The sequence below is a fragment of the Lutra lutra genome, chromosome 11, assembly GCF_902655055.1.
Source record: "Lutra lutra chromosome 11, mLutLut1.2, whole genome shotgun sequence".
Taxonomy (NCBI): domain Eukaryota; kingdom Metazoa; phylum Chordata; class Mammalia; order Carnivora; family Mustelidae; genus Lutra; species Lutra lutra.
Window position 1 is genome coordinate 19,378,966 of NC_062288.1, and position 12,308 is coordinate 19,391,273.

Sequence of the window (12,308 nt, forward strand, 5' to 3'; positions counted from 1 at the left end):
ATCTGGAGCTCCATGCCAGCTGGCAGGGGAGGAGGGGCGCTGTCCGTAATTTATTCGCATCTGTGGGCTTTTGGATGGGACTTTCTAGGCCAGCGTGCAAAGTTGAAACCAGGGCACAGCCCGCAGAGCTGAAGTCCACTGCCATCCACCTAGAAAAACACATAAACTGTCGAGCCGGGGAGGCAGGGGCTTCCGGGGACAGTGAGCCTAACCACATGCCCCTCGCTCTGCTTCACCCCTGCCCTCTCTCTCCTCTGCCTCTGCCCTCCACTTAGGGCTACTGGGGAAAAGAAGACAAGGGACAGAAAGTAGATGAGGAAAATAGCATCCACCACCCCCACCCCCGTCCGGAGTGTCCCGGGTAAGACGGATGACTCCAGCCCTTGCTTGTCCTCGCAAGTCAAAACACACTCACGTGACTCAGTGGGAAAGTTACAAATCAGGGCATTCGGAGTCGATCCCAGTTAAGGCCATTGCTCAGGGTCCTCTCTAAAGGAGCCATCTGGTATCTGTAAATAACATTTGTTAACAAGTCACTGCCAAACCTCTGCCCGCATGTATTTCTGTCCCTACTTTAGCTGGTGAGAAACTGGAGTCAGGGAAAGACGGCGCGGGCTGGCGACAGACGGCAGGGAGAGGGAGAGCGTGCTAAGCCCGCACAGCCCGAGAAGTCTTCCCGAAAGTGTCAGGGTGGCATGTGCCTGCCAGACAGTTTGAAGGGCGTGTCCAGGCCTCCGGGTCTGCTCTCCTGGGAGTCCCTTCCCCGCATGCATAGTAACGTTGCTGCTGAGAACTCACCTGCTCACCTGTCCGCCCTCCCATCCATCCATCCATTCATTCACTCATCGGTTCATTGCAACAAGTACTGAGGAGCCCTGGCTGGGTGCCGACAGGACCTTTTATATCCTTTGGGCTTAAGAAAAGGTAGATTTTTGAACGCCATCACGGCCACAGTGGATTTCGCAACATTTTTTCTCTTATATTTGATCCGTTTGGTCTGATGTTTTCAAGGACCCTGTGCTGCTTCTGTATTCAAGGATTCCTTTGGATTCCACCCTAAAGATGGAAGCCATAAGCTCCACCAGATTGCAGGCAAAAGACCGAGTCCTCAGGGCAGCGCTAGGAGAGGAATGTCCTCCTTGGTGGGGCCTCTTTGGGGAGTCCAGGGGCACCCCGTCCTGCTACTCCAGCTGAGAGGGTGGCCAAGGAGCCAAGGAATTTCAAGAGGCCGAGAGGCCCCATCTCACACCTGCTAGAAGCCTGGGGGTGCAGGTCCCAAGTCTCCCCACCTGCCAGTGCTGCTTTCAAAGAAAGAGTGCTAGTTCCTGACTGCTGGGGGGTGGGAGGACTCGGCTCCCCTGAAAATGATTTCCAGGGAAGCGGGGAGAGGAGAGCGAGGGGAAAGATAGGAAAGCGCCCGTTTGAAAATATTCACCTGGTTCCTGAGGTCAGTATCCTTTCTTGCCCAAAAAAAAATCAGGAACAAAGGGTGACCCCAAGGCCCCTGTGCCCCTCCCAGTTCCCAGAGTAGCGGCGACACCGAGCCAACCATGGTCTGGAGGTAAGAGTCAACAGACGGAGTTGACAGGATGGCCTCAAGAGTGACCTGCCACCTGGTGCTGGCCTGGGCTCCCCAACCTCCTGGAAGAACCCCACCCCCACCCCCTGTGTTTTCCTGTGCCCATATCCTGCATCTGTCTTCAGAACAAACTGGAAATTCCTGACCCCCTGGTCAGGATCCATGGGGGTCGCTGTCCTCTCACCCCATCCTAACCCAAGGGCGGGAAGACCTGTGTGAGGGCCGCCACACCCCCATCATAGCTCCTCAGAGTGAGAGCTGAGGTTGGGTGCAGTGAATAAGAATAAATCGGAGCCAGCAGCCCCAGCCCCGAGCTCACGTGTTCATGCCTCTCTGCAGAATAAAGCGGAGGCAGCAGACAGCAAAGGCAAGAGGATGCTGGCCTGCCAGCGGTGGGGAGGCAGGGGAGGGTTGGGCAGAGGACAGGAGGGGCTGGGAAGCCCCGAGAGGCAGTGTGCAGGGCTGTCCCCCCAGGTACAGGTGGCAAAGCCCTGTCCTCACACTTCTTACATCAAGCCAGGACCTACCTGTGAAATGACTGCTTCTCATTAAAAATCACCGTCATCACTGCCAAAAAAAAAAAAAAGAAAGAAAGAAAGGAAAAGAAAAAGGGAGAGAGAGAGAACACTGTCGGGGAAATTTTTATTCTAAGTAACATTCGCCTTTGTTCATGAACCCAAATCGGCCATTATCCGGTAGCCAAGCATGGAGAAAAGGATCTGAGAACCTGAAAGTGACTCAGACTAGGTTGCTGGCTGTTGCAATGGGGGGAACTGCAGGGAAGGGCCATAATTCAGAGTCCGCCATCCTCCAAGGCTTCATCTTCCATAGTGTGGTTCGACCCCGGGTTTCCGTGGAGCCCTGCCGCTCACACGTGCTCGAGCCTCTGGAGCGCTGCCAAGCCTGTTTCTCACGGTTTCTCTTTCACTCTTCTCTCATGTTTAGGAAGATCCCTCCTGCGGCAGATAGCCCCATGCCCTCGCCAGCAGCCCACATCACCACCCCCGTTCCAGCATCCGTTTCCCAGCCTTTCAACAACCCCAGTGCCGTGTATCTTCCTTCAGCTCCCATCAGCTCGAGACTCACCTCTTCCTACATAATGACATCAGCCATGCTCTCAAACGCACCTTTTGTGGCGTCGCCGGACCCGAGTGCCCTCATGTCACACACCACAGCTTTCCCCCATGTGGCTGCAACCCTCAGCATCATGGACTCAACCTTCAAGACCCCACCCGCCGTGTCCCCGATACCAGCCGTCATCCCTTCCCCATCCCACAAGCCATCTAAAACCAAAACCAGCAAATCCTCAAAAGTCAAAGACCTGTCTGCCCGTAGCGACGAGTCTCCAAGTAACAAAAAGAGGAAGCCGCAGCCTTCGACTTCCTCCTCCTCCTCCTCATTAACCCTGCCGACATCCCTCTCGTCTCCATTGTCAGGGCCCCACAGAAAGAACTGTGTCTTGAATGCCAGTTCAGCCTTGAACTCCTATCAGGCGGCCCCTCCCTATAACAGTCTGTCTGTGCACAACTCAAACAATGGGGTGAGCCCACTCAGTGCCAAACTGGAGCCCTCAGGACGGACCTCGCTGCCCGGCGGCCCCGCGGACATAGTGAGACACGTGGGCTCTGTGGGCGGCAGCAGTGACTCCTGTCCCCTCTCTGTGCCCTCCCTTGCAGGGGACCTCTCTCTGGCCTCACACAATGCCGTGTCTTCGCTGCCCCTCTCTTTTGACAAATCAGAAGGAAAAAAGCGTAAGAACTCGAGTTCTAGTAGCAAAGCCTGTAAAATCACTAAAATGCCTGGTATGAATAGCGTTCACAAAAAGAACCCTCCCAGCCTTCTCGCACCGGTGCCCGATCCCGTTAACAGCGCCTCCTCTCGGCAGGTAAGGGACCCGTGCTTCCGGGGGCCTCCTGGCGCTGCCTTCGTGGGCTCTGGGGGACGGAGCGGGCTGGGCAGTGCCCCTGCTGAGCCGGGTGGCTCAGGTCAAGACCAGAGCGGCCTCTGTTCTGAGGATGGCTTAGTGAACACATACTTTAGGTGGCTGTAGCTGTGTGCTGGGCCGTTCGAAGCACTGTGCAAATATCACTTCGTTTAAACCCCACCACCCAGAGCGGTTGGTGCGTTTGTTATCACTGCGTTACAGATGAGGAAAGTGAGGCACGGGGGGATGCTGAGTTCCCCCGCCACGCCTGTCTCTTCTGTATCTTGAGCTCTGAGGACGACTGCATTAAATCTGATCTCCGGGAAGCCCCCGAGGAAGGGCCCAAAGCCCAGGCAGGTTCAGTGATAGGCAGGGGGGGGCAAGGGTTGGGGGGAGCCCCTACCTGGGATGTGGTGGCTGGTGCTGCTGCCCCCTGGGTGCCTGAGCGTTCCTGCTTCTCACCCCAGCCGGCCCAGACGTGTCCAGTGATGCCGCTGTGCAAGTAGGAGGGCGTACCGTGAGGAAGCCTGGGAAGATGGGGCGAGAAGAGTCCAGTCTCAGGCATCCTCAAGCCTGGTCTTTTCCAGTGGGGGGGGGGGGGGGCTATTTGGAGAGACCCCACCCCCTCCTGATGCTGCTGCTTGGGCGTCCAGAAGGGGGTGGAGGTGGCAGAGGGCCACACTCACAGGCCTGCCTCAGAGCCTGAGCCCCACAGCCCGGACTGTGGGCTGCGGCTGCCCAGGTTTAGAATTAAGTGGGCCGGACCCTCGGCCCATCCCTGTGTGGGGATGAGGACTTCGGAGAGATGAGAGTTCGTTGTTAAACAGATGTTTTAATGTTTTATGTCATGTTTAAACTTGTTAAAACTCCACAAAGAGAGCATCTTGAGGGGGATTCATAAATCACAAGTAGACACATGAGAGACAGCCCGTTTGGGTCCCAAGGGCCAGACAAGCTGCACACTGAGGCCAAGGTAAGACCGGGGGAGATGTAGGTCCTCTCGCTGGAGCCCGGGACGCTCACACCCGTCTGCAGCTGCGGCAGGTGTCCCACTGTTCTGACCTCCGCACCGCCAGTCATGTAGGGGAGGCGGGCTAGCAACCACAGGGCCCTCTCCAGAGACTACACTGCTGATCCGGGCCACCTTCAGGCCTCAGAACCAGCACTTTCTGAACTTGAATGTGTAACAGGAATCCCCTAGGGTTGTGTATTCGAGCGGAGTGGAGGGTCTTATTAAGATGCAGACCGAGTCAGCTGGTCAGGGGTGTCACTGCATTGGGTTCCAGGCCACCCTGATAACAGGGGGCTTGAACTCACAACGCGGATATCCCTCCTGCAAGATTCAGATTGCAACCGTCAGGTATTTACCGACTGAGCCGTCCAGGCGCCCCCTAGTGGCACCCGTTTTAGATAAAGTTCTAGGTGCCAACACTTAAGGGATGAGCTCTGTTCCAAGCCCTTCAGATATATTCATTCACTTAATTATTACCTTACCCCCCATTTTACAAATGAGTAAACCGAGGCACAGGAAGGTTAAACAACGTGCCCAAAGTCACACAGCAAGGAAATAGTGGGGCAGAGATCCAAAGCCAGGCAGTCTGGCTCTGGAGTCTGGGCCCTTAACCTCCCTGCCTCTGTGTTCAGGGAATGTCTCTGTACCGAGTCAGCGATGTCCTCTTTGCCCTTGGGTCAGCAGGACTGTAAGAAGTGTTTAGCTAACACAATGAATTAGTCAAAGCGAGGGGTGAAAGGAACAGACAGGTCTCTACCAGAGCATCTATCAAGAGGGGAAAAAAAAAAAAAAAAAAAAAAAAAACCTGATGCCCTGAACAGCTGCCTCGGGTCTAGCTCGCACTGGCTCTCGGATGCGAGTGATACCTGGGTGCTTGTCACCGGGTCATTTAGAAAAGCCTTTGTCTAGGGTCACCCCCCAGGGATGTCCAAGTGCTGGGGAAAGGCCTTTGCAATCTGTGTGGATTCTTTTAGGAGACTGAGAGAAGCATGACCTAGGTTGAGAAAGGAAGGGTAAACGTGCTTTGGGAATCAAATGGGGATTTATCTAATTGTATCTGGTAGGTCTAAGACCAGAATTTCTCACAGAGGTAGTAAATTGAACAAAAAAACAAGGCTGCGAGTATAAGGCAGACGTCTTTCTGCAAAGGCAAGTTAAGAGAGAGGATGAGCTCTTTATAGGCCCAAGGAGCTGCCTGTAGGCAGGGTACTCACCTGAGCAACCCGCCGACCACGTGCGCACCCAGGACGCAGAGGAAGGGGAGGAGCTCGACGGCCACACCCACAGCCGCCCCGCCCCCTCACTTGGCTAGTTTAGGATAGCAAGGTGTTCGCTGCGTCCGGTGGCCAGGAAAACGCAGCCAGAATAAGAGGCAAGCTTCTATCCTGAGCTAGTCCCAGGGAGTCTGGGCTGGGAGCAAGACAGGTCTGGGACCCGTTTGGGAGGTCAGAGGTGGAGAAGCAGGGGCCTCTGCGGGGGTAAATGCTACCCCCACCCCCAGGAGGGGCGAGGCCTCTCGCCAGACGCCTTCATCCTCACCCCTGAAACTCACCGGCTACATCTGGGAAGCAGAATTAAGAGTTACCCACTATTCCGCTTTCCCTCTGGGATGGGAAGGGCGTCCTCAGGGTGTCCCCAGAGCCATTGGCGTCTTTTCCGCCATCTAAGAGGGAAACGCGAGCGACTCACCACCGGAGGGCGCTGTTGTACCCTGGGCGGCGCCGGATACCGGGGGTCTCTCGCAGCAGGCTGGCTGGTGGATCTGAGGGGGACTTCGCTGGTGTCTTTCAGGTCGGGAAAAATAGCAGCCTAGCTTTGTCACAATCCAGTCCTTCAAGCATATCCAGCCCAGGACACAGCCGACCGGTAAGTTACTGGGAAGGGGCTGTGGGGAGGGAATACACGGGGTCACCAGCAGAGAGAGCGAGGCTGTTGGGGCAGACCCTGACTCACCTCAGCTCCAGTTAAGAGTGTAGCTTCTTCGCTTCTAGAGCTTAGCCTTCTTGTTAGTAGCTGTGCGTCGTTGGCTAAGTTACTTAACTTCTCTGTGCTTCAGTTTCCTCACCCACGACGGGGATCATAATGGCTCCTACCCCATATGGCTTTTGTGAGGACTAAATTAACTTATCTGCATAAGCCCTCTAGAAAATGCCTGACACAGACCAAACACTATAAGTCTTAGCCCGATTATTAATCGCAGCCATGTGATATTAAGCAGGTTCCTTCTCTGAGTCTCAGTGTTTTCATCTGTTCAGTGGCAAAGGTGACGCCTACCTCCTAAGGTTATCGTGAAAATGAATGGTGTTGACCAGAAGGCCTTGCTTCGGGCACTGATCCATCAGTCCTTTCTCAAGGCCTCTGGTGAGCTGTGGCTGCTATTCAAGATGTGGTTTCATGGTAGGAATATTCAAGGTGGATCTAGAAGTTTCTACAAACTCAAAGTGCGAGAGTAGTCAGCGAACAGATGATTTTCTCCAGTGGAGTGTGTGTGCGCCTCTGAGGGAGGCCAGGGAGAGTAGGCAGTGGGGTGAGGTGTGTTCTACATGACTGGAAAAAATACATGCACGGCTGTGTTACATCATTTTCAATGTTGCAGAGGTTTTGTAGATAACAGATTGCAATATGCCTGCATTTTGACCTTTGGGGGTTTCTCCACCAGTGTTGGGTAGTGTTTGAGTGAAGATTATGGGAAAATAGTTTTTGTATCCCTAGATCAAGGAGCGTCTCCACTAATTTGAGTCACTTTTTGTGCCTGAGGACCTGCAGCCTATCCTCTGTGCTGGGGCGGGGGCGGGGGCTGGAGTCATATATGCCCTGGTAACCTGCCCCCGTTTGTGACCGGCCTCCTCCACAGGTTGCACAGTGTACCTGTTGGCTACACGGTCACCCTTAACAGATGTAATAGTAATAAAATAGCATTTGTTGAGGCTTTTCTCTGTGGGTGCTGTGCTGAGCCCTTCACATACATTTCATACATATAACCCTTGTAGCAATTGTATGAGGGACAAATGATGATCCTCATGTTATAAGCCGAAGATGCCCAGAGGGAGAGGCTAAGAAACTTGAAGCCAGAGCCTCTGTGCTTAACCTGTTATTAGACGTCTTCCTTAGAGAATTCTCCCTGTGGTCTACAGGTTAGGTAGGAAAAGGTGAATTAAGAGAGGAAAAAAACAGATGGACCCATTATTCCAGATCTCTCTGTAGTAGGGAACCCCCACCATGCATGTCCAGGAGATGTGTCCCTGTGTCTTCCCCCCCAGAGAGGATCTGTGTGGCCGCAGGTGCAGACAGCCCTCCACACCCGGCGCCTCACATGCCTTTCACCATGACCTTAGGCCCAAGGTGGCTCTGTATCACAGCCGTGGAAACTGAGCCTCTCTGTTCTTGAATTCTTGCGGGTCATCCCAAGTGTACGGTTTTTGAAACAAGCTTTTCTTTTCTTTCCTAGAAGACCACAAACCGAACGGGCAGGATAAGGACTCTTCCATAACAAGACTGTGAAGCCACTTGGAAACCAATGCCTGGCCGCCTGGCCAAGGTGGGAGGAGGAGGGAGGGGAGCGCGTAGCCGGGGAGAGTCTGTTTCCTGCGCCGTGACTGTGGCTCGGGCCGTTCTTCTTCCTTTTTAATTGACCAGTTTTTAGTTTTGAAGAAAGAGCAAAAGGCAAAAGAATGTGAATTTAAGATTTACAGAAAACAATAACCAGTGTTCTGTTTGGGTTCTTTCATTTGCCTTGTGTATACGTTCTTCCAAGTTCGGGGTCGCCCCTCTAGCTTCCCATGCTGCTACTGCACCATCATTTCGCTCCAGCCATGAGCGCAGACATGGCCCAATGTCCGCTCCCGGTTGGTGTTGTCTGAAACTCTTGAACTTGAGCACGCGGTGCTCCTTTCCTCGACCTCCCACCCATCCCTTGCGTCCCCTCCCACCTGCCGCTCACCGGGTCCTCACTGGCCATGCAGAAGGAGCCGGCTCCCCCTTGGACAGTGTGCTGGGGGTGGGGCTTTCCTGGGGAAGAGCCTGTGTTTGGGGCGCTGAGAGCAGGGAGCCCCGTGAGGGCTGAGCGCGCTCATCAGGGTTCTGCGCCGCACCAGCACTGCGAGAGCCAGATGCTATGAGCAAAACCGAGAAGAGTGGCTGTTGAACTATGTCGTTTAGCCGATACCACTGTCCAGCTGTGCAGCTCAGAGAGGAGCTACGGGGTCAGGGACGGGCTGGAATGGGCCTGGAAGGTGACAAGAAGCAGAGCTTCTGCGTAGGGGAAGATACCTGTCAAAAGACAGAGGAAAGCCAGTGACTGATAATATGAGGTTGTTAGGCATCTGTGCAGCAGAATCCCTTCCAGGGTGCGGGTCTACAGTGATGCCAAAGCCAGGCGAACCAGAGGCGGAGAAATCCCAGGAAGGAGGGCAGGAGACCCCAGGAGGTCCCTCAGGGCTTGAGACACAGCTTCCACGGTGCAAGTTCTTAAGCTGCCTTCCAGGGCTAGGCAAGAGGAGTAGAAGCAGGGCTGGGCGTGCAGGAAGGGTCTGAGGACAAACTTCCATGAAGGGTTAAGCAATAGACACCTGGGAGAATAAGTAACTTCTAGTCTTGCCCTCCCGCCTCGGAGCCCCCAGCCCCAGGGTCCCAGGCAGTCAGCACACCCATCAGTCAGCTTGTGCTAGGCTATCCCAAGCCCCAGCCTGGACACAGCCACCCCAGGGAGGTATGGTCAGCCCAGCTACCTACCCCTTAGTGCAGAGCTGTCTGAAAGTGTGGGAAGAGAAAAGCTAGAGCCCCACAGCTCTGCAGCTGTTCACACTGGAGTTTTAAAAGAAATAGCAATAACCACAAGCTGTACTACGGAATGGTAATCAGGAAAGGAATTCACAATATGAAATAGGCATCTTGTGCTATTAATCATGAAATTTTGTATATGATATATTAGCCAGAGAGACCAGGAAGTTTTGCTTCATCCCTAAATCAGAAATGAATGCCAGTTTCGCAGCTGGACCCAAACCTTCATCCCAACCCCGAAGTTTCCCTTTTCCTTCCCATCCCCACAACCCAAAGATCAGACTACTGTTACGTTTTACCACATTGGATTTTGCGAAGACGGGAGGCAAATGGAGTGATTTGTATCAATGGAATTGCACTGACCGTGTTTCTTATAGGATTCCTAAAATTTTTAATATAAAATGAAGATTTTTTTAAAAATCAGGAGTTGATATTAGGTACCAGGACATTAGTTCAGATGATTTCATTTTTATTTCTACAGTGTTAAAAGTGCACTTATATGCCGGTTTATTTACATCTTGAGAAAAAGAGACTACAAATTGAAGGGAAGATGGTTACTTTTTCTTTTTTAAAAAAAAATTAAGGCAGATTTTAAGACTTATAAAATGTTTAAGAAATTATAAACAGGTTAGACCCTTTGGAAAAAAAATTTAGAAGATATTCTTAAAGTAAATTTTTATAGTGTTAATTTTGTAATAATTTATGTTTTACTATATTACAGAGCTAACTGACCAGAATAGTTTCAGAAACAATATGAAACGTAGGAAAGTTTAAGCAATGTTTATATTTTTAAAATGTTCTTTGAATTATGTTTTTATTGTACATTTCTTCAGACGGAAAAGTATGTACATATCTTTGTTATTTTTGCACAATTTTTGTCTCGTTCGGTTTTAGAAGTCTGTTGTTTTTTTATAATTTATTTTAAGTTGTAAAACCTGCAGGAGTAAAAAACAAAAAAAATAACAAAAAAATCTCAGCAACAAAATAACCCTCTGATTTATAAACTCTTAAACTCAAAAGAGGGAAAACAATGGTTGAGAGATTAAGTGGCTGCTTCTGAGAAATAATGTCTCGACAGGGACGAAAGGAGCAATTCAGTAGGCTTAAACATTTTAGCTGTCTGCATCTTGAATTGCAAGCTGGAATAAAGAGGCTCCCCACCGAATGCTGCTTACTTGGTGAAAGACTGGCTCTGACCAAGGTGAGGACATTTCTGGAAAACTGAGCAAAAAGGGAAAACCCACGGTGTTTCTTCCTTCACAGTCAACCACAGGTTTACTTTATAATGATGTATTAAAAACTTACAGCTTGAAAAATGGAATGCAAATAAAAGGTTTTCTTTGGGTTTGTTTTAATGGAGTTCGACTGGACCAGCCTATAAAGCATTACTAGGGTGAGACCCTTTGGGTACTTCTGCGCATCCCGCCCCAGCCCCTTGACTACACACACACACACACACACACACACACACACACACCATTCCCCCCTTCATTTGCCTGAAGATCTCATGACTTGTCATCAGCCATAGAGGCTCGAAAGCTCTGGTTGTTAAGCATAACACAATGCATAGACCTGTCAGCCATAAAAAAAAAAAAAAAAAAAAAAGCGACTTGGATAACTTGTATGCCTTCTTTTGTATCAATGTACCAATTGTAAATAACGCTGATCAACCTTTGTAGAGAATAGTTTCTACAGCATATTCTATTATTGCTGATTCTCAGTGAACTCTTGTTTTAAAAAAGGAAAAAAAAAGAAAAATTTTCTATTTACACCTTCTATTTTGTTATGCTGTCGGCCCATGGCACTTTAACAAAACTCTGTGGGTTTTACGTAGCTGGTCAGTCATGGGGTATATTCAATAACTGTTGTTGCACAGACAAGAATTTGCACCTGCTCATTTATCCTTTCCTACTACCGATTTTAGAACCTTTTCCAGAAGAATTTTGGAGAAAGCATGTCCCAACATTCTAAACAAACGCCACACTTGTGGAGTGGGTTTCTTTTCTACGATCCATATTTTGTAACACTAAGTATTTTCCTTCTTTGTCCCCGCACCTTTACGTATTAGCACTATCAGATAGAAGTCATTCCATGCCTGTGATGTTGTAAGCAGAATAAATGTCTAAAGTAGGTGTAAATAGTAAATTCTACGGCTTACAGTTTTAAAAGGAAAGAACAAACATGTATCCATTGATACTGCCATGGTTCAGCACCAGGCCTGGAGACATTCTCCAGTGAGCGATTGTACTTTTTTTTTTTTTTTTGCCTTTTTTTTTTTTTTTTGTAACATGGCTTTGTAAATAAAATAATTTATATGTTTGTAAAACAAAGTCTTTGGGTTTTCATAAAATTTAGATTTTTTTCTATTTCTTTTGTCTTCTGGGTCAAAGTATTCCTGCTAGGATGCACATTTGCTAGAAGAGTGTGAATTCATTCACCAAATATTTATGGAGCATCGTGGGGTGGCTGCCCCTCAACGAGGCTCTCTGCTCAGTGAGGAGAAACAGACATGGTCCCAGCTGCTTTCTGGAAGCTGCCCAGTGGGGAAGACAGTAAATAAACACATGATCAAATGTGTAATTACGGTTTGTGGCAAAGGCTGTCGCGGAAAGAATCGGATTCTGTGAAAGAAAAGAACAGGAGAAGCTGACATACAGTGGACGATAGGGCGCCATCAGGGAGTCCCCTTCGAGGAAGTGAGCTGAAAGCACAGTGCGGGGGAGAGAATCCCCGGCAGAGATGGTCCAAGGTAGGAAACACTTGGAAGTACTTAGAGCCTGAGGAAGATCCACTGTGGACAGAGCAGAGGGAGAGAGATGGACAGAAGACTAGGCAAAGTCACAGAAGGCCTCACAGAATTTGGATTTCATGCTCAGTTCAGTGGGAATCCTTTGACGGGCTTAAAGTAGGGACATGGCTTGATCCCCTACATACGAGTTGTTGCGTGGAGAATCACTCAGAAACTAGTTCAAGAGACCAGGTGAGACACCATGTTCTAGTGGTCCCAGGATGAT

The 12,308-nt window shown here is 50.4% G+C and overlaps 1 protein-coding gene and 1 long non-coding RNA gene across 15 annotated transcripts in view; one reads left to right on the forward strand and one right to left on the reverse strand.

The window, feature by feature from the left end:
* ATXN7L1 (ataxin 7 like 1) overlaps nt 1-11,320 on the forward strand; it is a 233,505-nt gene extending 222,185 nt beyond the window's left edge. For 12 of the 14 annotated variants that reach the window (XM_047695958.1, XM_047695956.1, XM_047695959.1 and 9 more), the window contains 3 exons: nt 2,525-3,464; nt 6,307-6,381; nt 7,964-11,320. In XM_047695958.1, the coding sequence (XP_047551914.1) occupies nt 2,525-3,464; nt 6,307-6,381; nt 7,964-8,005 (1,057 nt within the window). In that variant the 3' untranslated portion in view covers nt 8,006-11,320. The remainder of the gene's footprint in view (nt 1-2,524; nt 3,465-6,306; nt 6,382-7,963) is intronic. The other 2 variants (XM_047695957.1, XM_047695961.1) reach the window with 1 other exon arrangement.
* LOC125081373 (uncharacterized) lies at nt 35-6,174 on the reverse strand. The gene is made up of 3 exons (XR_007121659.1): nt 6,068-6,174; nt 416-509; nt 35-149 (listed from the first exon to the last, which is right to left on the reverse strand). It is a non-coding gene; the product is annotated as an uncharacterized LOC125081373 (long non-coding RNA).
* Nucleotides 11,321-12,308: the final 988 nt, after the last annotated feature.